Below are 25,511 nucleotides of genomic sequence, written 5' to 3'. Positions count from 1 at the left end.
CCTAGCTCCTTAAAATCTGCCTGCAGGACCTCATCCCTCTTTTTACCTATGTCGTTGGTACCGATACGGACCACGACCTCTGGCTGTTCACCCTCCCCCCTCAGAATGTCCATCCTTGACCCTGGCACCAGGGAGGCAACATGCCATCCTGGAGTCATGTCTGCGGCTATCGAATCCCCTACCACTATTGCTCTTCCACTCTTCTTCCTCCTCCCCTGTGCAGCTGAGCCACCCATGGTGCCTTTTATCTGTTTGACTATCATGTTTAATGGGATTCTTTAGACACATTTATCTCACATCTCTGTCACCTGTTTTGATTTAGTGAACACTGCCTTTCAACCAATTATCAGCAAAACTAAGAAGGCAGGACTAAAAAAACAGGTTCGACAAGGGCAAAATTCCAGAGGACACAGCCTTTTTATGCGTACAAGTGAGACAATGTCGTTTTAACGTTTTGAAGGCTAATAATCTTTTCTTTTTTTTCCCCCAAATCATACACTCTTGCAAAATATGATTCTGAATATTACACAGCACAGTCCCAGGAGCCTATAAAGAATCTGACACATGCATTGTACATCTTGGAGAAAATGAAAGGTTCTCACTTTCAATTAGTTTGAGAGCATACCTCTATTGTTATTTTAGGAATGGTGTTAAGATAGGCACGCAGTCCTATAAGGGTTATGGGGTGGGTAAGAGAATTAAGGCAATTATTTTGGAATGTAGTTGTACACCTTCTGGCATCAAGTCCAACCTGATCTCTAACTATTTCACTGCATCTGTGTCTGTTTACTTGGAATCTTTTGTTTATGAGCATGAACTGAAACTCCCAGGACAGATTGAGGCTGACATCACGTGACAATAGTTCTGATTACTCTGGATACCTGCAAGGTTGGCTTTGAATAATTCATACCGCTTGCTTCTCTCTCTCCTTGTTTCAGACACACAAGCTTTTAATTTGGTTGTAGATTCATTTTATAATATATTGATGAGTGCTGTTTATTTCATACAAATCTTTCAGTAAAGACTCGGGATGGTCAATGTGTTTGCATATCAGAGCTCTCAGGTCGACTGGTGTGAAGACAATTTTCAATTTTCAGAGAAAGTTGCTGAGTTTTACAACACGGTGAGTGCTAACTATTGCCTGTGTCATTTCATGATTGTGTCAAACAATTTGAAGTACTAAACAAGCTGCAGCATTTTAAACTGTATCACAGACTAGAATTAGAACAAGCGGCAGCATTTTAAACTGTATCATAGACAAGAATTGAAACAAACTGTCTAAAGCAATGTCTATACTCAATTATAAAGCTGTCAGGCTGTTTTGACCAATCACAGATTTATCGTGTGAGTTTATACTCCTGATTTGCCACATCTGGAGTTCCTGGTCTTAAACTGACTGTGTACCAAGGTTACCAAGCAAAATGAATCACTTTATCTCCCCATAGAGAGTACACTACACAGCTTATATTGGCTTGGATGCCTTCATTCTGTTACTTTATTCCTCATTTATATTACTGATCTGTCACTGATGCAGCTGTTGAAACTCGTGCCAAATCTGTAATATATGTCTGGGCTCTCAGAAACATGCCTAGTGGTCTTCAGCTAGTGGTGGCATGGTTTTAAGTTTAAGGACAGGGACAGCAAACACATGTGGCCCAGCTAGATTGGGTGGCTGAGATGCCTCGGCTATGTCTGTATAGTTAGTGAAGGACTTGGATCGCGACTCATCTGCTGGGGGTATCCTCAGCCTTTGGGGAAGTTATCAGATCAAAAAAAACAACGTTTAAAAATGTTTCCAAAACAAAAGCACATGGACAAGCTGCTTAAGTTATTTAGAATCATACAGCACAGAAGGAGGCCATTTGGCCCATCGTGTTTGTGCTCTTTGAAAGAGCTACTAATTCATTAAATGATTTTTAAATCTTGTTTTGTTAACTTCCTAAAAGACTCCCTACTGATGAGCGGTGGAGAAACTAATTCACTACTTGTACAGAGGGGAGCACTTCAGTCTGCCAGTGGACCAACTTGTTTGCCAGATCTTCCATCCTCACTGCTTGTAAAGTTTTGTAATGTAAGTGAGGGAGTTTTTATGAGGTTGGCAGAATTTAGATACATAGAACTATTTCAGGGAATGGTCTTGTTATATAAATAACTGTACAAGAGGCAATCTGTTCAGAAGAGTTCCAGAGGCAAGAGAAGCTATTCATGAACTTCATTGGTGGTATTCCATCAAGATTTTCTGATTGGTACAAAACATAATGGTGGCACCTCTAGCATTTTTGACATACACCTAGAGGTCTGGCTTCAACACAAGTGCTTATAATCTTGGTTTTGTAGAAGCCGGATCGTGCAGTTACAGTTCTGGCATGTTATAGATGATGGAGTCTGCCGAGAATAGGTCATTCTTATCCAGTCCATTTCTTTTCATCTCTTTCAGCTTTACTGACTTTACAAACAAAAGATTTTGTTTTGCTGTTCCATTACTACTCTGGCTGAGATTGCCTCACTCTCAAAGGCGCAGAAAAACAACAACAACATCATTTATATAGCGCCTTTAACATAGTAAAACATCCCAAGGTGCTTCATTGGAGCGTATTCAGACAAAATAATTGACATCGAATCAAAGGAGACATTAGGACAGGTGACCTAAAGCTTGGTTAAAGAGGTAGGTTTTAAGGGGGGTCTTAAAGGAAGATTACATAGGACATATGGCACAGAAACAGGCCATTCAGCCCAACCAGTCCATGCCGGTGTTTATTCTCCACTCGAGCCTCCTCCCATCTTTCCTCATCTAACTTTTATCAACACAACCCTCTATTCCCTTTTCCCTTACACGCTTATCTAGCCTCCCCTTAAATGCATCTGTACTATTCGCTTCAACCACTCCCTGTGGTAGCGAGTTCCACATTCTCACCACTTTTTGGGTAAAGAAGTTTCTTCTGAATTCCTATTTGATTTCTTGATGACTATCTTATATTGATGTTGATCTCTAGTTATGCTCTTCCCCACAAGTGGAAATACTCTCTCTATATCTACGCTATCGAAACCTTTCATAATTTTAAAAACCTCTATTAGGTCACCCCTCCGCCGCCTTTTTTTGAGAAAAGTGACCCAGCCTATTCATCCTTTCCTGATATGTATACCCTCGCATTTCTGGTATTATCCTTGTAATTCATCGCTGCACCCTCTCCTATGTCTCTATATCCTTTTTATAATATGGCGACCAAAATTGTACACAATATAAGTGTGGTCTAACCAAAGTTCGATACAAGTTTAGTATCACTTCACTACTTTTCAATTCTATCCCTCTAGAATTAAACCCGTGCTTAGTTTGCTTTTTATGCCTTGTTAACCTTTGTCGATACTTTTAGTGATTTGTGTATTTGTACTCCAAGATCCCTTTGCTCCTCTACCCCACCCAGACTCACACCCTCCAAGTAATAAGTGACCTTATTCTTCCGACCAAAATGTAATACCTCACATTTATCTGTGTTGAACTTCATTTGCCAATTATATGCCCATTCTGCAAGTTTATTAATGTCCGCCTGTAATTTGTTGCAGTCCTCCTCAGTATTGACGATCCCCCCCCCAATTTGGTGTCATCCACAAAATTAGAAATTATGTTTTTGATTCCAAAGTCTAAATCGTTAATGTAAATTGTGAATACAGTACCAGTGGTCCCAGCACTGGTCCTTGTGGAACACCACTACCCACCCACCTTCTGCCACTGTGAATAGCTACCATTTAATCCTAGGAGAGGAGAGAGAGGTGGAGAGGTATATATGTTCACACAAAGGTCTTTACCCCAAATATTAACCTACCTCCCCTCCCTTGTCAAGAACTATCCGTTCACTACACCTTCCTAAAGATATGCAAGAGCTTCATTTAAATAGTAATCTTAATGATAATTAGATAGAACTGATTACTCCCAGAAATTTCCTGATCATTTTTTGAGAGTGCATAGCGCGCTCAGCTTACTCATAATAAAATGGACAATAAAGGGCATTTATGTCCTGGCTTTGCTGGAAATGAGTTCTTAAAGCAATGTTTTTCATTGCTACAATCTGTTTGGCTGCAAAAATCTAATGAATTCTGAATACGGGAATTACTGTGAGTGTTATGTGTAACAAACAAACCCAGGTGTATCTATCTGGGAATGTCTGAGGACAATTGCCTTCTCAAGCTCCCCAAAACATGTTAGCTTTGCTCCAAAATTGTGTTTACCAACAGTTCCAGGGCCTTGTTGCTAAATGGACCTTGTCTCTGCTGCTGTTGAGACAGTTTTGTCAAGAACTCCACACCAACTCTCAAACTTTCTGAAAGCTACGGAGAACAGATAGTAGGTCTTTTAGAAACATGAAAAGATTGTCACTACAGGTGCATCGTGACTGGCTGCTTTTTTTCATTCCCGCGAATGAAATTGCAATTCTCATAGTCAACACTTAGAAATGCTGCTTGCTTCTGTGATTTCCTTTATGTTTTCTTGAAATGTTCAAAAATAAAATGCTTTATTTACATTTTTTCAAACAGAGGAATGTCACTTTCAATGGCAGCCACCAGATCATAGAATGGTTATAGCACAGAAGGAGGCCATTCAGCCCATTGAGCCCATGTCAGCTCTCTGCAAGAGTACTTCAGCTAGTCCCACTCCCCAGCCCTTCTTCGTAGCCTTGCAATTTTTTTTTCCTTCAGTTAGTTGAAGATAATAAAGTATGGAGTCAGGGGTAGGTTTTGATGGGTGAATTGGAGAAAAGGATACTCATATTAGACTTTAGCAGCTCGGCACTATAGTTGCAGTTATACAAAGCCCTCAAAACTAGTCTTATTTTTTAAAATTTTGGTGATCACAGAAAAAGTGTGTCATTCACTAAAATAAAGGTCAGACAATCCATTTGTTATAATGTATTATTCCCTTGCTTTACAGATCAGCAATGTGAGTTTCTTTATATCTGCCCCTATAATGATGTATCTGTTACATCCGTATGCTCAGAAGAGGAACAGAGCTGTGTATCTCATCTGGATCATGATGATGTTAGTCGGTGAGTTGCACAGCATAATAATTACTTGTCAGTACACCTGAGTGCAGTCTATCACTGAAAGTAATGACATATTTACCTGGGTTACATTAATCAATAGAATGGAATTTTTATGATTTCTTTCTGCCTAATTACAATATCTTACTCCAGTTCCAGTACTACCAGATGAGCACACCAACAACATCTGAAAGAAGTGTGCTATGGATATTTGTTACTCCAGGTTTTTTTTAAATGACAACGTGCCTCAGGTTTTCCAGGAAGACTAATGAATGTCTTTGAAATTCCCACTGCTTGTCAATCACCCACTCCCAGCTGTCTGAATATTGGAAGATCCAACATTGGTATGTTTTGTACATTTATCTGCAGTGAGGCTCAAGATCTCCTTGATTTGAGCAGTGCGATTGTTCCATTGAACACATGTATTTTCGAAATCCTTACTCCCATTCTTACTATTTTACACTTGTCCCCATTGAACCACACCTGCCACCTACTGGTGTAAATACATTTTTAAAAATCCAAATTCTTCTGAATCAAGTTCCATGATTTAGATACTGCACTGCTGCTGCTTTTTGTAGCGTCTCCAAATTTGGAGATGTTTTTCTTCTAAGCCACTTGTATATTAAGAATAACAAGGGCCCACGATTGATCCCTGGGGGAACCCCAATCACAGCTTTTTTCCACATTGAAAAGTTCCTGCTTATTGTTACCCTCTGTTTCCTGTATTTAAGTTGATAACTTTCCATTACTTACTACAGGGGTATGGTAGCATAGTGGGTATGCTACTGGACTAGTAATCCAGAGGCCTAGACTAATAATTTGGAGACATGTGTTCAAATCCCACCACTGCAGCTGGGGAATTTCAATTCAGTAAATTAAATCAATCTGGAATTAAAAAGCTAGTATCAGTAATGATGACCATGAAACTACCGGATTGTCAGAAAAACCCATCTGGTTCACTAATATCCTTTAGGGAAGGACATCTGCTGTCCTTACCCGGTCTGGCCTGTATGTGACTCCAGATCCACAGCAATGTGGTTGACTCTTAACTACCCTCTGAAATGGCCCAGCAAGCCACTCAGTTGTAACAAACTGCTACAACAAAGTCAGCACTGTGGGACTACCTTCACCACATGGACTGCAGCAGTTCAAAAAGATGGCTCACCCACCACCTTCTCAAGGGCAATTAGGGATGGACAATAAATGCCGGCCTTGCCAGCAATGCCCACATCCCGTGAACGAATACATTTTTTTTTTAATTACTTTACCCCCATTTCACAACTTCTTACCTTAGTACAGAGCATTGTCAAAAGTTTCATTGACCAGATATTAAGAGAAACAATTGTTGCAAATAGAGGTATCTCCAAACTCTTAAACTGGAAACGCATTTCACGATGTTGCTGTGATAGGGATGAAGCAGATCAGGGAGCTTTGCAAAACCAGGTGAGTAGGGAGAAAAAGAATAAAAAGATTGCACTGGCCGACCTGAGTTTGGCAGAAGACCCCGTGTGCTCCTCTCCCATTCCCTCTAGTATCTCTGGCGGTAGAATTTGGAGGGTTGATGTCTTGTACCAAGTTTGCAGTCAGCAATTTGGAGGGCCACTTCTGGTCTGCATATGTCCTTGGCCACTTTATCCAGCTTTTTCCTGTAAGCAGAAACAAAATGTTAGAATTTGAAAGAATTGGTGGGGCAGAGAATTCTCGGACCTGTTCCACTGCTATAATTCTGATGGAGTGGGAATCCATGGATTGTTTGGCAAAGAAAATTCAGGGCAATGTCGACATGTATGCAATTCCTAGCAAGGGGATAGCGAGATCAATTGCAGAATCCACACCACAACCCCATCTGAGATCAACTAATGCAGCCCAGACCAAAGACTGAACCTGGGTCATTTCTAGTTTCTAAGGGGCCGATTTTCATCAAAGCCTCCGCCCGCCCAAGTGCCGCCGATGGCCGCCGAGGTACCGGACGGTACTTTGGGCACGATATTCATGGCCGAGGTCCCTCGAAGGGCACAAATGGACGACATACGCCGCCAGTCTGGGCGGCAGCGGGTGGGAGGTCTCATTCTCGGCGGCAGAGGCGCGTGCCGCCCAAGTGCCGCCGAGGATGGAGTCGGGCCCACGGAGGGTCGAAGACCTGAAAAAAAAAATCACCAATAAAAAATACAAAAACTATCTGAAGACCTTCAGGGGACCCCATCCAGGTAAGTCGCTGTTGAAATTTTTTTTTTAAATGTTCACTTACCTTTTTTTCAGGATCTTCAGACAGACCAGCCTGCAGCCAACGATCCACCCCTGTTCTGCCGCCGACTCCCGCCTGCAGGAATCTGGGAGCTCAGCGGGCAGGAGGTCAGTTGCGCCACTCGGCCGTCTGCTGACGTTAGCGGGCAGTTCCCGGCAGCTCTCTGTCCTCCTGCCCGCTCCAGGCCACCTCCAAAGTGGCACTGGACGGATCTTCAGGAGGAATGTCGGCGGGACTGAGCGGCAGTCGGCGGCAGTGGGCAGTGGGCTGATGAATTTCGGCCCCATAAGACATAGTACCCTGGGTTTCTTTTAAAGCGTTTCAGGATGTGGGCGTCGTTGGCAAGGCCGGCATTAATTGCCCTTGATATATGTGATGAGTTTATTCATAAAGTCCAAAAACAAATATATTCTGAAAATTATATTTTAAAAAGCGAGATGCCTGATAGCTACAGTCCTTATTTAATTTGAATGATACATTTTTTTCAATCTATCCTCATAATAGGATTTTTCTCTGCATACTACCACATGACTCTGAGTTACTTTGGTCAGTTACTAGATGAACTATCCATCCTGTGGGTGTTGGCGATTGGTTACATGCTGTGGTTTCCCAGGAGACACTTGCCAACGTTCATCAAAGGCAGGTAATGAGCGCTGTTTTTCCTCATTTAAATTTTTTATTCAAAACTCAAAACGTACAAACCCAATAAATAATAGTTGGGATAGAAAGTGTATGTCGGACATTCCAAAGCATTCAGCCCACGATGCTCTCACCAATATTTCAAATGGCCAGACAATAGTGTGCAGCATACTCCGGAACTTCCAACATGTATTCTGGTGGTGCTTCCCACCGGAAGTACAAAGGCAGAAAATTACCCCTATAATTTGAAATTCTATAAATGTAGCAATCAAATCACGAACAATGTAATAATCAATTCATGATATAGTGTAGCATAAAATATATATAATGCGATACACAGCAATGATGCAACAATATCGGGGATGGGAGAGGATATCATTGGGGCAGAGGAACAGGGTTTCAGAGGGCACTGAGGCTTCAGAGAATCATAGAAGTTTACAGCACGGAAGGAGGCCATTTCGGCCCATTGTGTCAATGCTGGCCAACAAGAGGCTATCCAGTCTAATCCCACTTTACAGCTCTAGGTCCGTAACCCTGCAGGTTACGGCACCTCAAGTGCACATCCAAGTACTTTTTAAATGCGGTGAGGGTTTCTGCCTCTACCACCCTTTCAGACAGTGAGTTCCAGACCCGCACAACCCTCTGCGTGAAGAAATTTCCCCTCAAATCCCCTCTAAATCTTCTACAAATTACTTTAAATTTATGCCCCCTGGTTGTTGACCCCTCTGCTAAGGGAAATAGGTCCTTTCTATCCACTATATCCAGGCCCTCATAATTTTATACATCTCAATGAAGTCTCATTGAATGTATTCAAGTCACAGATAGATAGATTTTTAACCAATAAGGGAATTAAGGGTTATGGGGAGCGGGCGGGTTAGTGGAGCTGAGTCCACGGCCAGATCAGCCATGATCTTGTTGAATGGCGGAGCAGGCTCGAGGGGCTAGATGGCCTACTCCTGTTCCTAATTCTTATGTTCTTATGTTCTCCCCTTAGCCTCCTTTGTTCCAATGAAAACAAATCCAGCCTATCTAATCTGTCCTCATAGCTTGGATTTTCCACTCCCGGCAACATTCTCGTAAATCTCCTCTGTACCCTCTCCAGTGCAATCACGTCCTTCCTGTAATGTGGTGACCAGAACTGCACGCAGTACTCCAGCTGTGTGGCCTAATCAGTGTTTGATACAGTTCAAGCATAACCCCCTGCTCTGTATTCTATGCTTCGGCTAATAAAGGCAAGCATTCCGTATGCCTTCTTAACCATCTTATCTACCTGGCCTACTACTTGCTTGTTTGCTGGAGGCTTGCTTGTTTTGAAACTAGAAAGGAATTCCATTGTGAGAGCACATTTTAAACACTGCATGAGTAGATAACCAAGTCTGCTGTGGAAGGGGTTTAACAGAATAAATTATGGGAGTCATTTTCCAAGTATGGAGAAGCTTACCTGTGAACAGCACATAATTGGTGGTGCGCTCAATACACGTCCCACATCCTGAGCATCACTACTGACAAGAGGATTAGCTGGATTAGTCATAGCAGCACCGTGGCTACAAAAGTGGGCAGAGGCTACATAGTGTACGACAAGTGGCTCACCCCCTGGCCCATCTAAGGCTCACCACCATCAGCAAGGCTCAAGTCAGGATGGGTCCAGCTGCAACAGCAGTTGGGAAGCAGTTTGCCTCGTTGGTGCCCCTTCCACTAGATTCAATATCTACCCCCTCTACCACTGGTGCACTGGCGCTGTGGTATGTACAATCTATAGGAGGCACTGCAGCAATTCACCAACATTACTTCAACAGTACCTGCAAGCTCAATGCAGTGGTGACCTCCGCAGTTACAGCAAGAGCTGAGCTTGTGGTTGGAGTTGTCTGCAGGTTGACCTGGAGTAGATGGCTTAGCTCAGTGACAGATTCCTGTGTGGAGCAGAGGTCACAAAACCATACCTCCTCTGAGATGCCCGAATATGATTGTATCGGTCTATACTTCGGGTAAGGGCAGGAGTGTACATAACCACTAAGTATGACTATGACATCATTTTCCTTATCTTTTATTAGGGCTTCCAAAAAGAATTGTCACCCTGAGCAGTTTGTTTGCTGCAAGCCAAACTGCAGCTGTGAACAAGATCATTGCATAAAAAGGAATTGTAACATAAAAGGCTTGCCATGCAAACAAAATGTGACCTCCATAACTGCAGGAATGAATAGCAGCTAAATGCAAATCAAACTTAAGGAAATTCTCTGATGTTTGGCTTGGTGAATGTCCCCTTCGTCGGGAGTGTGCACGGCATTACAAAAATCAGGAAGCTAGGCCTCGGCACTTAGCACATTGAACTCCCAGTTCTGAAGGAGAAAGATTTGTGGCCATGCTTTGGGGAAAGAAATCACTGTGTGGGCCCCAATGGTCCAGGAAAACATCGGGGAAACGTTTTTTTGCAAATTGCTGGGTTTCTATTAGGTCAATTCCAGTAATGATATTGATTAATTGCATTGCCAGAAACAGCCCTTTTGAGTTTTAAATTCATCCCCTTCAGAGGCCCTTAGCGACGCTGAATGCTAAGGACACATAAACATCTGTTGCATCCATCATTGCTAGGACACCAATGTTAGGAAATCTGCCGTGTGGCCATGCTGCCTTAATGTCTTACTATGCCACCATCCTCAAATGCAGCAGAAATTCTGATGGACGGGCAAAGAGGAAGGGACCTGTCATCTCCATATTATGGTGCTTCACACAGCAACAGGAGAGTAGATTTTGAGCTACTGTATTCATAGACAGTGTGATGTATACACAATAATACTATGGGTTACACTTTAATCGTCTGAATTTTTTGCACTCACTCAAAAAGACTTCATTACAGAAGTGACTGTTTCATATAAATATTAAACATTTTGCATATGTGCGCACTTCCTATACAACTTTCTGCATCATGATTTTGAACTTTTTTGTCACCGTTTACAATGGAAACTTTCAATCCAAACACTTATAATGGCAATTTCCCTATACTGTATAAACATTCGCCTATAATGCTGTAGTTGCATGTCTCCCACCACTGGTGGCACTGTACAACCTCCCCATCCTGCCAGTGAACTGCTCAGCCTCCTGTGGCTACCTTCCTACCTTCTCTGTACATAAATGTTGTTTCTTCCAGCTTCTGGCTGCCTGCAACCTGTGACCACACATCTTCATTGTCTTCCCGGCCCCAAGCCTTGATCCTGTTCGCCTTCCTCACCTAGCTCTTTCAGAATTCTTAGCCTTCCCTCCCCACAGATTCTTAACACCAACCCAGGCCTGACTCTAAAAAAAAATTGCCCCGTATGGTTTGTCCTAGTCCTAGCCCCAGGCCACCTGTTTTACAAATATTTGGCCTCTTTTCCCTTGCAGGTTTTCAGCCCCTCTCCCACGCTTTAAATATGCTAGGCCTCTGCTTCTCCCTGTCCTGCAGGTTCCAAGCCTTAAACCCGTCCTCAGCCCCAAATCTTTAAAACTCTTCCCTCTGCACTTGTTCCCAAGCCTGTCCTGACTCATTCAAAATGTTGCCTCGTCACAGCATCTCACCATAATTCCAGCCCTAACTGTTTAAAAAAAATTCCTACCAACTCCAGCCACATTATTTTAAAATGTTCTTTTCTAATATTCCTAGCCTATGGGGAGCGGGCGGGGAAGTGGAGTTGAGGCCAGGATCAAATCAGCCATGATCTTATTGAATGACGGAGCAGGCTCGAGGGGCCAAATGGCCTACACCTGCTCCTATTTCTTATGTTCTTATGTAGCCCCCATCTTCAAAATTTTTCTTTACTTACCTATTTCCTATCTGACTCCCAACCATATCCTCCAACTTACCATGTGCAGCTCCATTATATCAATTCAAATTACATAAATGCACTCTTACCCAACATGATGTCTTCCCTACTTTCGGAGATTCCTTACAGTTTAAAAAACATCCATTCTTAGGTTGCCTGGCAGCAGCTATTTATAACTTGGAAGTAGGCCATGACATAATGCAGCCCGATGAGTAATTATCTGCTATTCTATCCATATTTATAGCCAAGTGTGTTTACACTAATAAAGCACCATGTTGGGGGGAATCAGATTGAAAAGAGAGAGAACAAAACACAGGTCCGAGACCAGGTATTTCCTCCTTGGGCGCAACATGGAAGTTAGACCCGTAAATGTGCCCAATGCTCCGCCCACATTGCTGATGTCAAGTTATGCCCAAGTACCCTCCCAATCTCATTAGAATATGCCAAATTTAAAACTGGCATAAATCCATATAAACTCCAAACCAACACGATATATTTCTTCTTTGAGTCTTAAGATGTAAGTTTCAGTTCATTTAACCATCATTCATGCACACCAGGTACAACATGTTTAAGAACCTGCAAGCTTTTCAATTTCTAATGTGACTTATACTTATGCCATGAAATTGTATTAAAAAAGAAAGAAAGAGGCTTAGATTTATATAGCGCCTTTCGTGACCCCGGACATTTCAAAGCGCTTTACAGCCAATGAAGTACTTTTTGAAGTGTAGTCACTGTCCTAATGTAATCATCATCATCATCATAGGCAGTCCCTCGAAGCGAGGCTGACTTGTTTCCATGCCAAAAAGGGATGAGTTCACAGGTGTTTCAATGAAGGACCTAATATTCCAGATCCCGAACTACATCTTGGAGGGTGGAAGATGCCTGTAATTGGATTTTTTTAACACGTGGTGGCCGTTGCACACCAGCCACCACACAGGCTTCCAAGACGACTGGAGACCAGCTCTGCTGCACGGACCGAGCGCGCACATATAATGTAATGTAGGAAACACAGCAGCCAATTTGCACACAACAAGCAGCAATGTGATAATGACCAGATAATCTGTTTTTTTTGTTATGTTGATTGAGGGATAAATATTGGCCAGGACACTGGGGAGAACTCCCCTGCTCTTCTTCGAAATAGTGCCATGGGATCTTTTACGTCCATTTGAGAGAGCCGACGGGGCCTCAGTTTAACATCTCATCTGAAAGGCAGCATCTCCAACAGTGCACTGGAGTGTCAGCCTAGATTTTTTTGTGCTCAAGTCCCTGGAGTGGGACTTGAACCCATAACCTTCTGACTCAGAAGCGAGAGTGCTACCCACTGAGCCACAGCTGACACTGGAACATGAAGGAACAGACCAGGGGCCAAAATTCACCATCCCTAAGGGATGGCTACCATGGAGTTTGGGTGATCGACCGAAAAAAATCAATCGGCCACTGCGAGCCATATTCAGCTCAGGGGGGATTTGAGCGGTGTGCACTTCCGCCGGAAACGGCGCTGTAAAGGTGACATTCCAGCGGTGAGCTCTGCAGCGTGTGGGCCGCTGGAAAGCGGCAAGGATAGGGATATTCAGCTGCAAAAAGGTAAGACTTCCCAGCAGTGCCCCCACGAGGTATTCGAGTCGGTGCTCAAACGGGACACCGCTGGAGTGTTACCGTGATCGGGGCCCTTGGTAGGGAAATAGTTTTACTAATTTTAGTATTTTTATTTAAGATTACAGCATCCACTGTATTTATCTTTTAATAGTTTTATTATTGGTTTTGGCTCCATTCAACCTGCTGAGTGCTGCTCAAAGGTTTGCATATACTTTTGTACAACTTTAGTGGAGAGGCCTGTGGGCTGCAGAGAGCAGCTTGGCAGGGTTCACCCTGAGGATGGGAGGAGTGTTGGGAGGGCGACACCTGGTACACCTGCTCAAAAGCAGGGCAGCACACAGGAGAAGGCATTGCCGTCAGCACCGTTCAGAGAGGCAGCGGGCAAGGGAGGCAGCAGCCATGACTTGTTCATTCCGCTCCAGACCAGTGTGCCTGCCGTCTTCATCGGCCCAAATCAGAATTGCGGTTGGCTGCTTGGTTACAAGGGATATACCCTGTCCACTTGGCTGCTCGCTCCACTGCGAAACCCCAGGACAGCGCCAGAGCATGCATACAATGACGCTCATTGTGACACCAAGTGCATCATCGAGCAGTGCATAGGCATCCTTAAGCAGAGGTTCTGGTGCCTGGACCACACTGGTGGTACCTTCAGTACTCTCCTCAACAGGTCTCCATAATCGTCGTGGTTTGCTGCATGCTGCACAACCTGGCCATCATGAGGGGACAGCCGCTGGAGGTTGTGCCAGCAGTACCACCTGAGGAGGAGGTGGAGGTGCAGGAGGAGGAGAAAGTGCAGGACGCGGAGGAGGAGGCGGCACAGAAGGAGGAAGAGGTGGATCCCGTCACCCCAGAGCTAGGAGGCGTTGACCCATCGCCACCCTGAAAGGGCCGGGTACAGACTGGCCAGCACCCTCCTGGGAGGGTAGGGTGCATCCTCACATACATGGAGGTGTCTAACACCTCCCCTGAAATCTCCCTCCAAGCATTATGTACTGGCGGTCTGCCAGGTCTCCCCACGTCACACCCAGCCATGAAAACATTTCGGTGCTAATGGCCACAAAAGGGTACTTTCCAGCGGTACTGAATTTCGGGCCTCAGGTCTCAGTCAGGATTTTAAAAATTTAAAACACACAAAAAATGTCAACGATAATTTTAAAAGGTGACTTTATGTCAATCTGGTCGCAATATTGTGATCCCTCAACATGCGCAGTAGCGGAATACTCGCATTTGAGATTTGGGGGCGTAGCCAGTATTGTGGACAGAGATTAATTCGGATGTAGGGTTTGATAGATGGAAGTAAAAGTACAAGGAGACTTGGGCATATTGTAGTTAGGCTCGTTTATAACTTGCGCCCAAAATTACGTGATCTTTAAAGCCACATAATTGGTTCGTGCTCAGCACAAATGCAGAGGAAACTCCAGGCTAAATGTCTACTTCTCCTCACAAGCTGTGTTGCCAGTTCGACACTTGCACAGATACAGAAAGCAGCTTATAACCGCCCTTAAATAAAAAGATAAAAACTGGAAATGCGAGAACTCTGAAATAAAAATAGAAAATGCAGGAAATACTTCGATGTCAGTTGCTTTCTGAAAGACATGAGCCAATGGAGCAGAAATTAACTTTGAAAAACAATCCGACAGTCGAGAATTTACTAAAATATGTTTTCTCCCCCCCCCACCCAGGAAGTCTTTTTCACTGATTGTCTTTCTTACTGCACTGCTGAGTACATTCCTGTCGTTTTTTAAACCAACCGTGAATGCTTATGCACTGAATAGTGTTGCCTTGCACATTATTTATGTGATTTCACTTGAAATGAAAAGGTAAGAATTTTACAACAATTAAGTCTGGAGACATGATTCGCATCAAAACGGTTTAAAGTATTTTTAATCCTCCAAGAATCAAGTCTTAATTTCAACAGCAGCCTGCTAACCAAAACATCCCAACAGATACACTGTAATTAAAGTATGGTGTTATATTGTGAGTTTTGAATATGTTCTATTGTTTGTCAACCATGTAAATGCCTCATCTATTAATTTTGCCTTCATGCCAGAGTAAATGTAGTTTAAAATTCATGAGGATAAGGCAGGATTTTAATGGGATGGGTCTGATGATGTTATAAATTTTGAACCATAACATCAGTTCCTTCACACTTTTGAAGTGTAGTCACTGATGTAATTTAAGGAAACACAACTACCAGTTTTTCTTCGCAGAAAGGTTCTACAAACAGCAATGAGAAAAATTACCACATTATCTTTTTTTTTTACTGATGTTGGCTGGGGGATGAATATTGAACTCCCCTGCTCTTCTTCAAATTGTGCCATGGGATCCTTTACATCCACCTGAGAGAGCAGATGACACCTCGGTGTAACATTGCATTCAAAAGAAGGCATCTCTGACTGCGCTGTGCTCCCTTTGTACTAGAGTATGTGCCCAAGTCGCTGGAGTGGGCCTAGTATCCACGACCTTCTGACTTGTGAGAAACAACTCGTAGCTCACAGAGGTCACTGAATGAGAGTTCATTTTTTTTCTTTTATTAATTTCAGGAATGCATAACTCTACTGTGCTTTCTGGATGCATTATCACTAATGCACGGTTGAGAAGCCAATTAGAATGCATCAGTAATAATGGTGCAGATCCACTTGATAAGTAAGGAAACCACTACTTAACCGGTATAACTAGCGCAGAGTGCAGTGTGTGATGTTGTGGCCCAATTGTGGGACAGCAGAGAAAGCGCAAAGCAGGAAGATGCTTTATCATTAATTATAGATAGTATGAGATCTTGCAATGAAGGATCAACCCAAGCAGAATGTATAGCAGCCAGGGGATCAATCAGCAGCCAGTGAACTTTGTCATCCATCAAACACACTTCGACAAGTATCTGGAGGAAAGTGTTTTACCTGAAGAAAGTACAAATGTGGGCATTGAGTAAATAAACTGATGCAGCCATATATGGATGGGGCCATTCGTGGTTATCAATGACAGATGCGGGTGTTAGATGTACTTGATCAGCAGCTTACAAACAGTGGGCCTGTAATGACTCAAGAGTCTGGTTACTGTAAAGTCACTCAGGTGCAACCTGATTCATCTTTATTCCAGCTCAAGAGTTCCAGCGTGACAAAGACACCCAGCTTATATGCAGGTGACCAAGCACACATGCCACATGCGTGCAGCGCCCTCTGGTGTCTGGTGACCCCAAGCATTAATACATAACAACATCCCCATTTTAAAATCTTAACAACAGTCTTTTTACAAATTAAGCTGGTCTGGGGCTTTCCTCTCATGAGTTGATTGTCTCAGTTCAACTTTGGCTCTGGGCGAGTGTTCTAAGTCCATTGAGACTGAGGGCTGAGTAGCCGATCTGATGGGAGTGGTCGTGATCACATCAGAGACTGAAGGTTCAGAGTCACTAATGTCAGCAGAGTCCTCTGATGAGTGAACAATGGTTGGTTGGTCACTGACTGCATCTTTCTCACTCGGTTCCAGTTCATCCGTGTGCCGCAGTTTAACCTGGTCAAGGTATTTCCTGCATGTTTGCCCATTCTTGAGCAGGACAATAAACACTCTGTTATCCTCCTTGGCTGTAACAGTGCCGGCGAGCCACCTTGGACCTTGACCATAGTTCAGCACATAAACCGGATCGTTGACCGAGATGTCACATGACATGGCAACATGATCATGACACCATTGCTGATTTTGACATCTGTTTTCAACACGATCATTCAAATCAGGATGAATAAGAGAAAGCCTGGTCTTGAGATTTCTCTTCATTTGTAGTTCAGCAGGAGGAACCCCAGTAAGCATATGAGGTCTTGACCTGTAACTGAGCAATATACATGACAACCGTCTCTGCAGTGAGCCCTGACTTACACGTTTCATACTTTGCTTGATCGTTTGAATGGCATGCTCGGCTTAACCATTAGAAGCAGGCTTGAATGGAGCTGATCTCACATGTCTGATGCCATTGAGTTTCATGAACTCCTGGAACTCAAGACTTGTGAAGCAAGATCCGTTGTCGCTCACAACAATCTCAGGCAAACCATGAGTAGCAAACATGATACGAAGGCTCTCAATGGTAGCTGTAGACATGCTGGATGACATAATAACACACTCTATCTACTTAGAATATGCATCTACTACAATAAAAAATGCCTTTCCTAGGAACGAAAGAATTTGCGCATCCTCGACCATGGTTTGGATGGCCATGACCAAAGACTCAGCGGAGATTCCGCTGGTACTTTACTTAGCTACATGCAAGTATTGCACTGATGTACACATGATTCCAGATCAGAGTCAATTCCAGACCATCATACAAGATCTAGCAATGGACTTCATGAAATACCAGGATGAGTGCTATGAAGTTCACGTACAAATTTTTCTCTACCTTTCTTAGGCATGATTACACGATTACCTCACAGTAAACAGTCTGACTGAATAGACAGCTCATCCTTGTGATGGTTGTAAGGCTTGGTCTCCTCACGCATCTCCATAGGTATGGCAGACCAATCACCACTGAGTACACACCATTTCACAACCGATAAAATATGGTCATGGCTGGTCCAGACCCTAACTTGTTGAGCAGTGACAAGGGTTCCTTCACTCTCAAAAGCATCCATTACTGCCAGTAGATCTGCAGGTTGAGGCATCTCCATCTCAGTTGTGGATAAGGGCAGATGATTCAGTGCATCGGCACAATTCTCAGTACCAGGTCGATGATGGATGACATAATCATAGGCAGACAATATCAGCGCTCACCTTTGAATGCGGGGTGAAGCATTGGTATTAATACCTTTGTTTTCCGCAAACAATGAAATGAGTGGCTTGTGATCCGTTTCTAGTTCAAAACGAAGACCAAACAGGTACTGGTGCCTTTCGTTTATCCCTTACATGCAGGCCAAAGCTTCTTTCTCTACCATACTGTAAGCTCTTTCCACTTCAGACAGACTTCTCGAAGCATACGCAACAAGTTGTAGCTTACCCGATTAATTTGCTTGTTGGAGTACGCAGCCAACCCCATATGATGAAGCATCACAGGCCAATACAAGACGCTTACGCGGATCATAATGAACAAGCAACTTGTTTGAACATAGCAGATTCTTGGCTTTCTCAAAGGCTCTACTTGAGACGCACCCCAGACCCAGTTGTCGCCTTTTCTTAGCAACACATGCAGTGGCTCTAATAAAGTGCTCAGTCTGGGTAAGAAATTACCAAAATAGTTGAGTAGCCCAAGGAACGAACGCAGCTTTGCCACATTCTGAGGCCTGGGTGCATTTTCGATGGCCTCGGTTTTCGAATCAGTGGGCCTGATGCCAACAGCAGCAATCTTCCTCCTGAGGAATTCGATTTCAGGTGCCATGAATACACACTTTGAGTGTTTCAGCCTGAGTCCCACTTTGTCCAGACGCAGTAGGACTTCTTCAAGATTGTTCAGATGTTCAGCAATGTCGCGACCTGTGACCAGAATGTAATCTTGAAATACGACAATTCTAGGAACGGACTTCAGTAAACTCTCCATATTCCTCTGAAATATGGCTGCAGCCGAATGAATCCCAAAAGGACACCTGTTGTAGATGAACAGACCTTTATGGGTGTTGATGTCGACAAGCTCCTGGGTCATATAGGTCGACATCAGATCCAGTTTTGTGAACGACTTTCCATCAGTTAGCATGGCAAACAGGTCATCAACTCTTGGTAACAGATACTGATCCTGTTTCGAAAATCGGTTAATCGTAACCTTGTAGTCTCCACAAATCCTGACAGTACCATCACTCTTCAACACAGGAACAATGGGACTAGCCCACTCGTTAAACTCGACTGGTGATATGATCCCGTCACGCTGGAGTCTGTCAGGCTCAATTTCAACCTTCTCCCTCATCATGTATGGAACAAACCGAGCTTTGTGATAGACAGGCCTTGCATTGGAGTCCAGATGAATCTGCACCTAGGCTCCTGTAAAATTACCAATGCCCGATTCAAACAAAGAAGGAAACTTTTTCAATACTTGAGCACAAGAAGTATCATCCACCGAGGACAACATCTTGACATCATTCCAGTTCAGCTTGATTTTCTCCAACCAATTCCTGTCGAACAGTGTTGGACCATTACCTGGGATGATCCATAATGGTAGCTCGTGAACCACATCATCATATGACACCTCGATTGCTGCACTGCCGAGCACCGGTATGAGTTCCTTAGTGTAAGTACGCAACCTGGCATTGACTGGTCTCGGCTTCGGTTTCGCAGCCTTAGTGTCCCACAGCTTGTCGAATGTCCTTTGGCTCATTATTAACTGGCTCGCACCCGTGCCCAGCTCCATTGATACAGGCACGCCATTCAGCTTCACATTAATGACTATCAGCTGGCTTTTGCTCAGGAACGAATACAGTCCATTCACTTCCTCCTCGGGTTGCGTATCCGGGCCATCACTGAACTGGTTCTCATCAACCACATGGTGAGCCGCACCACACTTGCTCCGTTGTGGACACATCCTGTGAAGATGCCCCACTTTCGAACATCCATTGCATGAGTATTGTCTAAACCAACACTGATGAGGCCAATGATTGCCCCCACAACGCCAACAGGGTGAAACCTGGATCGAACCAGTTGGCGTGCTCTGAGCAGCGGCAAGTTTTGCGTAAGCAGCTCTGCCCGAAGACGACGCCATCTTGTTTACAGTACGTGCCATGGAACTCCGACTCGACAATGATATCTGCCTCAAATTATCATCCGTCATCATGCATGCCTGGGCAGTTGCAATGGACTTTTTCAAATCCAGCGTCTCTGCAGCTAACAGCTTTCTGAGGATCGCATCATGGCTGATGCCTATCACGAAGACATCATGCAGCATGTCTTCCAGCATGTTCCCAAACTTACACGGCTCAGCAAGACGTCGTAGGTTGGCGACAAATCCCGACACGCCCTGGCCCTCAGCACGAACATGCGTATAGAAATGATAGCGTGATATGATGATCCCCTCTTTTGGCTTTAGATGGTTACCCACCAACGTACACAATTCCTCGTACCCTTTTTCCGCCGGACGTACAGGCGAGAGAAGATTCTTCATGAGGCCGTAAATTTTCGAACCAAAAACGGTGAGGAGAACTGCCCTGTGTTTAACTGCGTAGGCCATTGGCCACAAAATACTGATCCATGCAGTCGACAAAATCCGCCCAATCCTCGCCCTCCACGATTCTCTCCAGGATTCCAATAGTGCCCATTGTGCATGCGAAGGTTCTTAAATTACCTCGTCGCCAATTGTAATACCTCAAGAGTCTGGTTACTGTAAACTCACTCAGGTGCAACCTGATCCATCTTTATTCCAGCCCAAGAGTGCCAGCATGACAAAGACACCCAGTTTATATACAAGTAAACAAGCACACATGCCATATGCGTACAGCCCGATGACCTCCGACCGCAGCGCCCTCTGGTGTCTGGCGACCCCCCCAAGCATTAATACATAACAGTGCCAATTTCCCAGGCTCAGCTTGATCTGAATAATTTTTGGTGAAATTTCTGCCTATGTCAGGAATCTTACCTTGGAGGAGGATGAAAATGGCTGTTGCAAAACTCAAGTACCTGTATCAGTGAAGCAGGCTGGCTGCTTCTGGGGGCAGTTGAAGAGGAGGACTCATTGTTTTTTTTAAATTGTAAAGCATCTGGTTTGGGGGGGTGCAATAAATAGATTGTCACACTATCAACTCTGGGTTCCTGTAACTCACTTGCATCTGTTGCAACCAGCACTGCAATGGCAGTATTGACACAAAATGCAGGACATATTCAATGTAACTGGGATAACTGAACACCTCGCATTTTTTTTTATTCGTTCCTGGGATGTGGGCATCACTGGCAGTGCCAGCATTTATCGTCCATCCCTAATTGCCCTTGAGAAGATGGTGGTGAACCGCCTTCTTGAACTGCTGCAGTCTTTGTGGTGAAGGTACTCCCACAGTGCTGTTAGAGAGGGAGTTCCAGGATTTTGACCCAGCGATGATGAAGGAACGATGGTGATATACTTCCAAGTCAGAATGGTGTGTGATTTGGAGGGGAACATGGAGGTGGTGGTGTTCCCATGTGCCTGCTGCCCTTATCCTTTTAGGTGGTCGAGGTCACGGGTTTGGGAGATGCTGCCGAAGAAGCCTTGGTGAGTTGCTGCAATGCGTCTTGGAGATGGTACACACTGCAACCACGCTATGTCGGTGGTGGAGGAAGTGAATGTTGAAGGTGGTGGATGGGGTGCCATCCCAAAAGGACCCAGCAACATGCTAAAGTCAGAACACTTAGGGAGCGAATGAAGATTAGAGCAGGATAAAAGGGACAGCAAGTGACAGAGCTGGGGAAAAAAGGCAAAGTACACCAAGGGTGCAAGGGAGAAAAACAGCTGTTAACTTTGGGAAAGTGATCGGAACGAGAGGTTTATGATCACACACGCTGAGAAACATTGCAATTCTAATTAAACACATGGAGCTTTGTGTTTATTTTTCAGATGTACAGATCAAAGAATAATTAATCTAGCCTTTGTGACCGTGGCTTGGTGGCTAATGGCGATTTCCTGCTGGCTAAGTGACCGCTTGCTCTGTGCTTTCTGGAGACGGATAAACTTTTACTACCTCCATAGCTTCTGGTAAAAATCATTTTAATCTTAACAATTTTTCAGCACTATTAATATTGCTTGTGATATCAGGTTTTTTTCAAAGTAGGTGTTGTAGATGATGGCAATGGTTATATTTTTGGATCTTTTCTATCCTTCTTTTAGATTTTGAAGGTATTTTAGATTACTCTCCTAGCTCCAACTCCCTATGGTCTCGCGAGTATCTTCAGTGGAGCTGATGTCTAGGTCAGCTTTTAGTAATGTTCCCAGGATAATGTACTGAAAAATCTTTCTGCTAATTAACTACTGGAATTATCCAATGGCTCCATAGGATCTTTCTTCCAGCTGCAAAAGACATCACATCAGACCTTGTTTTAGACTTGGACAATCACGCAAATTTATTTAACTAATGGGTCTTCCATGTCATTGCTCACGGTGTGTCGGAGGATCCACTGGTGACAATAGGACTATTATACTGTATAACGGAATTGTGTTAAAATATAATGGAGCTTTAGAGGGAGACCAGAGTGGGTCAGGGAAAGGGGTGAGAGCAGGCAAAAGGCAGGACAATAACAGCTTGTATTTATACAGCACCTTTAACGTAGTGAAACGTCCCAAGGTGCTTCACAGGAGTATTATGAGATTTTAGCCCAAGTGACCAAAAGCTTGGTTAAAGAGCGTCTTGAAGGAGGAAAGAGAGGTGGAAAGGCAGAGAGGTTTAGGCAGGGAGTTCCAGAGCTTGGGGCCCAGGTAACAGAAGGCACAGCCACCAATAGTTGAGCAATTATAATCAGGGAAGCTCAAGAGGGCAGAATTAGAGGAGCGCATACATCTCAGAGGGCTGTGGGCTGAAGGAGATTACAGAGATAGGGAGGGGCGAGGCATGGAGGGATTTGAAAATACGGATCAGAATTTTGAAATCGAGGCGTTGCTTAACCGGAAGCCAGTGTAGGTCAGCGAGCACAGGGGTGATGGGTGAACGTGACTTGGTGTGAGTTAGGACATGGGCAGCAGAGTTTTGGATCACCTCTAGTTTACATAGGATAGAATATGGGAGGCCAGCCAGGGGTGCGTTGAGACAGGCCTAAAGAAACAGGGACTGGATGGGGTAGGCATACAAAATGGCTACAGAGGTAGAAAGGGATTTGGACTGAGGGGGCATTAAGTTATGAATAAATTCTAGGGTCAGAATAAAAGTAAACTTTTATTTGATATTCATACTTACATCGGAAAACTTAAAGCAATTTGGTAAGCAGAAAAATAAAGCTTGAGACAGAGGAGTTTCTGGACAGTACAGACTGAGCAAAATGGAAGCACAAAAACAGCACCTAGTGGTGGAAGGCCTGTGACAGGCCAATGCAGACATAGCAAATTGCCATTGGGAATGATTAGCATTTTAACATTGTAAATGGTGACATAAAAAGATTATTCAGGAATCTTGGTTACAGAAATAAGCTTCTGGTACAGGAAACCTTAGCCAATATCCTATGGCATTGTATTTTTTTAATACTCGTTCATGGTATGTGGGTGTCGCCGGCAAGGCCAGCATTTATTGCCCATCCCTAATTTCCCTTGAGAAGGTGGTGGTGCTTTCTTGAACCGCTGCAGTCCTTGTGGTGAAGGTACTCCCACTGTGCTGCTTACGGAGGGAGTTCCAGGATTTTGACTCGGCGACGATGAAGGAACAGCGCTATACATTCAAGTATGCGGAGAGTGAAAACCAAGTGTAGTCTTCAGAAGAAACAGGGTTAGAGGCCAGATTATAGTTGGACTAGGGTGCCCAGATGTAATTCAGCTTTCATGGCAAGAGAGTGTAATTACAGCATATGATCACACAGGCAGTTTCCATTATAAATGTGGAAATAGGAATTTATAATGCAGGTATGTGCAAATGTAAGATTTTTAATACATTATAGATAGATAAACAAGTTAATAAATAATAGCAAATATAACATACAGTATAAATTATATTATTTAGCTTTATACTAAATTATTATTCTTTTGAATTGACATTTTATATACACAATGGCTTTTTTTCTTCTAGCTTCTTACCACCATGGGAGTAAAACTGGTCTGATCTGATTCTTTAAGGTTCCTAGTGTAAAGCTGAACAATTTAATTTAATTAGGTAGGGCTTCCTGGGTTTAAATGACTGACAATGCAATTCAAAAAGGAGCTGTCAATCATACACATATCTGAATCAATCACACAACATTGTTTCTGTTTGAATGACATGGCTTGCAGCCTCTCTCAAGCCTGTAATCTTGCAGACACATGACCAAACCTTGCGATGCATCTAACAACTTAGGCTGAGCACAGGAACCGTATCTGCAGCTGGCTTTTGAATGCCTTATGTGTTGTGACTGAATACATTTGACCTTTTGTGGATCTTAAAGTAATAAGTTTGATTGACAGCTACATCTGAGCTGAAGACTTGAATCAGGTTTTGACTCAGAGGAACTAGGCCTTGATTCGTTGTAGTCCATTTTATAGGCATCGCTGTAGCCAGGAGCTACTGATTGTCACTATATTTGGCAACCTGAACCCTGCTCACTAATCATGTGGACTCCATCAGGGGTATGAGACTACTCAGAGACTCAGATGGTGAATAGCCACGTAAGAAGTAACTGAACATGTTTCAGGGCCAATTTTATCTCGAGAGTTTAGTGCAGGAGAAGCGTCTTTGACATTTCAAGGAGAAAAGTATAGCTTGTTATTACTGCTTCTACTGTTCTTTTACCTGTTTAATATTTGATGACTTTGCTCAGCAGTTTATAGTCTGATACAGTGTATGTTCTCTCTCCAAAGTCTAGGAGAGCATGTGCTGGCAAGTTGCAGGAAGCCTGAATACAGTAATAAGGGTTTTCTGTTTGACCCTTGGGGCTCTACATTTACTAGATATTGGACAGGAAATGCATACTCTGGTTCACATGGGATATAAGATCGTCTTACAGAAATGATCAGTCACACTGAACCCAAGTAAAAAACTTACAAATGTAACACCTCAGTCTATCAGCATCTCGTTCAATTGCAGCTCACAGTAATTTCCCATTTTACGTAACTAGTGATTTTTGTTCCAACTTGAGCAAATATGACATTGATTTTACTCAGTTGCAGTGGTTCTAGACAGTGTTAGCACATTGCTGCCCTCCTGTAGGGGATACTGTGCCTTGTATAAATATCTCCAGGCCAGGTTGATCTCATCAATCGATGCTGATACATTCTTTTTGGCCTACTTCATGGGATGATGTCTTCTAACAGACAATTCAGAGATAACATAGTCACGTACTCTGTAGTCTACTTGTCTACTTTCATGGCTCGGAAAAGCAGGTATTGAGTTTGGTGTTTGGTTTTATTGTGTGACCAAAATACAACAATGAACAAATGAAATCCTATATGTCTACACACCTTATCTCATTGCTCTGGATTTTTTTTGCAGGCACGTACTGATTAATATCGCAGTTGTCCATGGCACAACGCTGTTTTCGTATTTTGATGCACTTTATGAAATTCCAGAGACCAACCCAGAAGTGAAATATTGGCCCATAAACTCGCAGTGCCTGGGTCTACCATACCTTGCTATAGAAACCAAGGATCATCTCCAGAAGTCCTGCTGA

The 25,511-nt window shown here is 43.6% G+C and overlaps 1 protein-coding gene across 1 annotated transcript; it reads left to right on the top strand.

The window, feature by feature from the left end:
- Window positions 1-1,009: 1,009 nt before the first annotated feature.
- acer1 (alkaline ceramidase 1) lies at window positions 1,010-25,511 on the top strand. The gene is made up of 6 exons (XM_070860840.1): window positions 1,010-1,123; window positions 4,925-5,039; window positions 7,783-7,921; window positions 14,993-15,130; window positions 21,790-21,927; window positions 25,334-25,511. Exons 1-6 carry the CDS (start codon window positions 1,031-1,033, stop codon window positions 25,509-25,511), a joined length of 801 nt encoding a protein of 266 aa, XP_070716941.1. The 5' UTR covers window positions 1,010-1,030.

This window comes from Pristiophorus japonicus, chromosome 18, assembly GCF_044704955.1.
Source record: "Pristiophorus japonicus isolate sPriJap1 chromosome 18, sPriJap1.hap1, whole genome shotgun sequence".
NCBI lineage: Eukaryota > Metazoa > Chordata > Chondrichthyes > Pristiophoridae > Pristiophorus > Pristiophorus japonicus.
The sequence above is the reverse complement of the archived record's forward strand: the minus strand, read 5'-3'. Positions and strand labels throughout refer to the sequence as shown.

Excerpts from the sequence above, each read along its gene's own strand:
- acer1 (XM_070860840.1), top strand. The coding sequence starts at position 1,031 with ATGGTCAATGTGTTTGCATATCAGAGCTCTCAGGTCGACTGGTGTGAA. Across the intron at positions 1,124-4,924 it reads TTGCTGAGTTTTACAACACG|ATCAGCAATGTGAGTTTCTT; the intron begins GTGAGTGCTAAC and ends CTTGCTTTACAG. Across the intron at positions 7,922-14,992 it reads CCAACGTTCATCAAAGGCAG|GAAGTCTTTTTCACTGATTG; the intron begins GTAATGAGCGCT and ends CCCCCCACCCAG.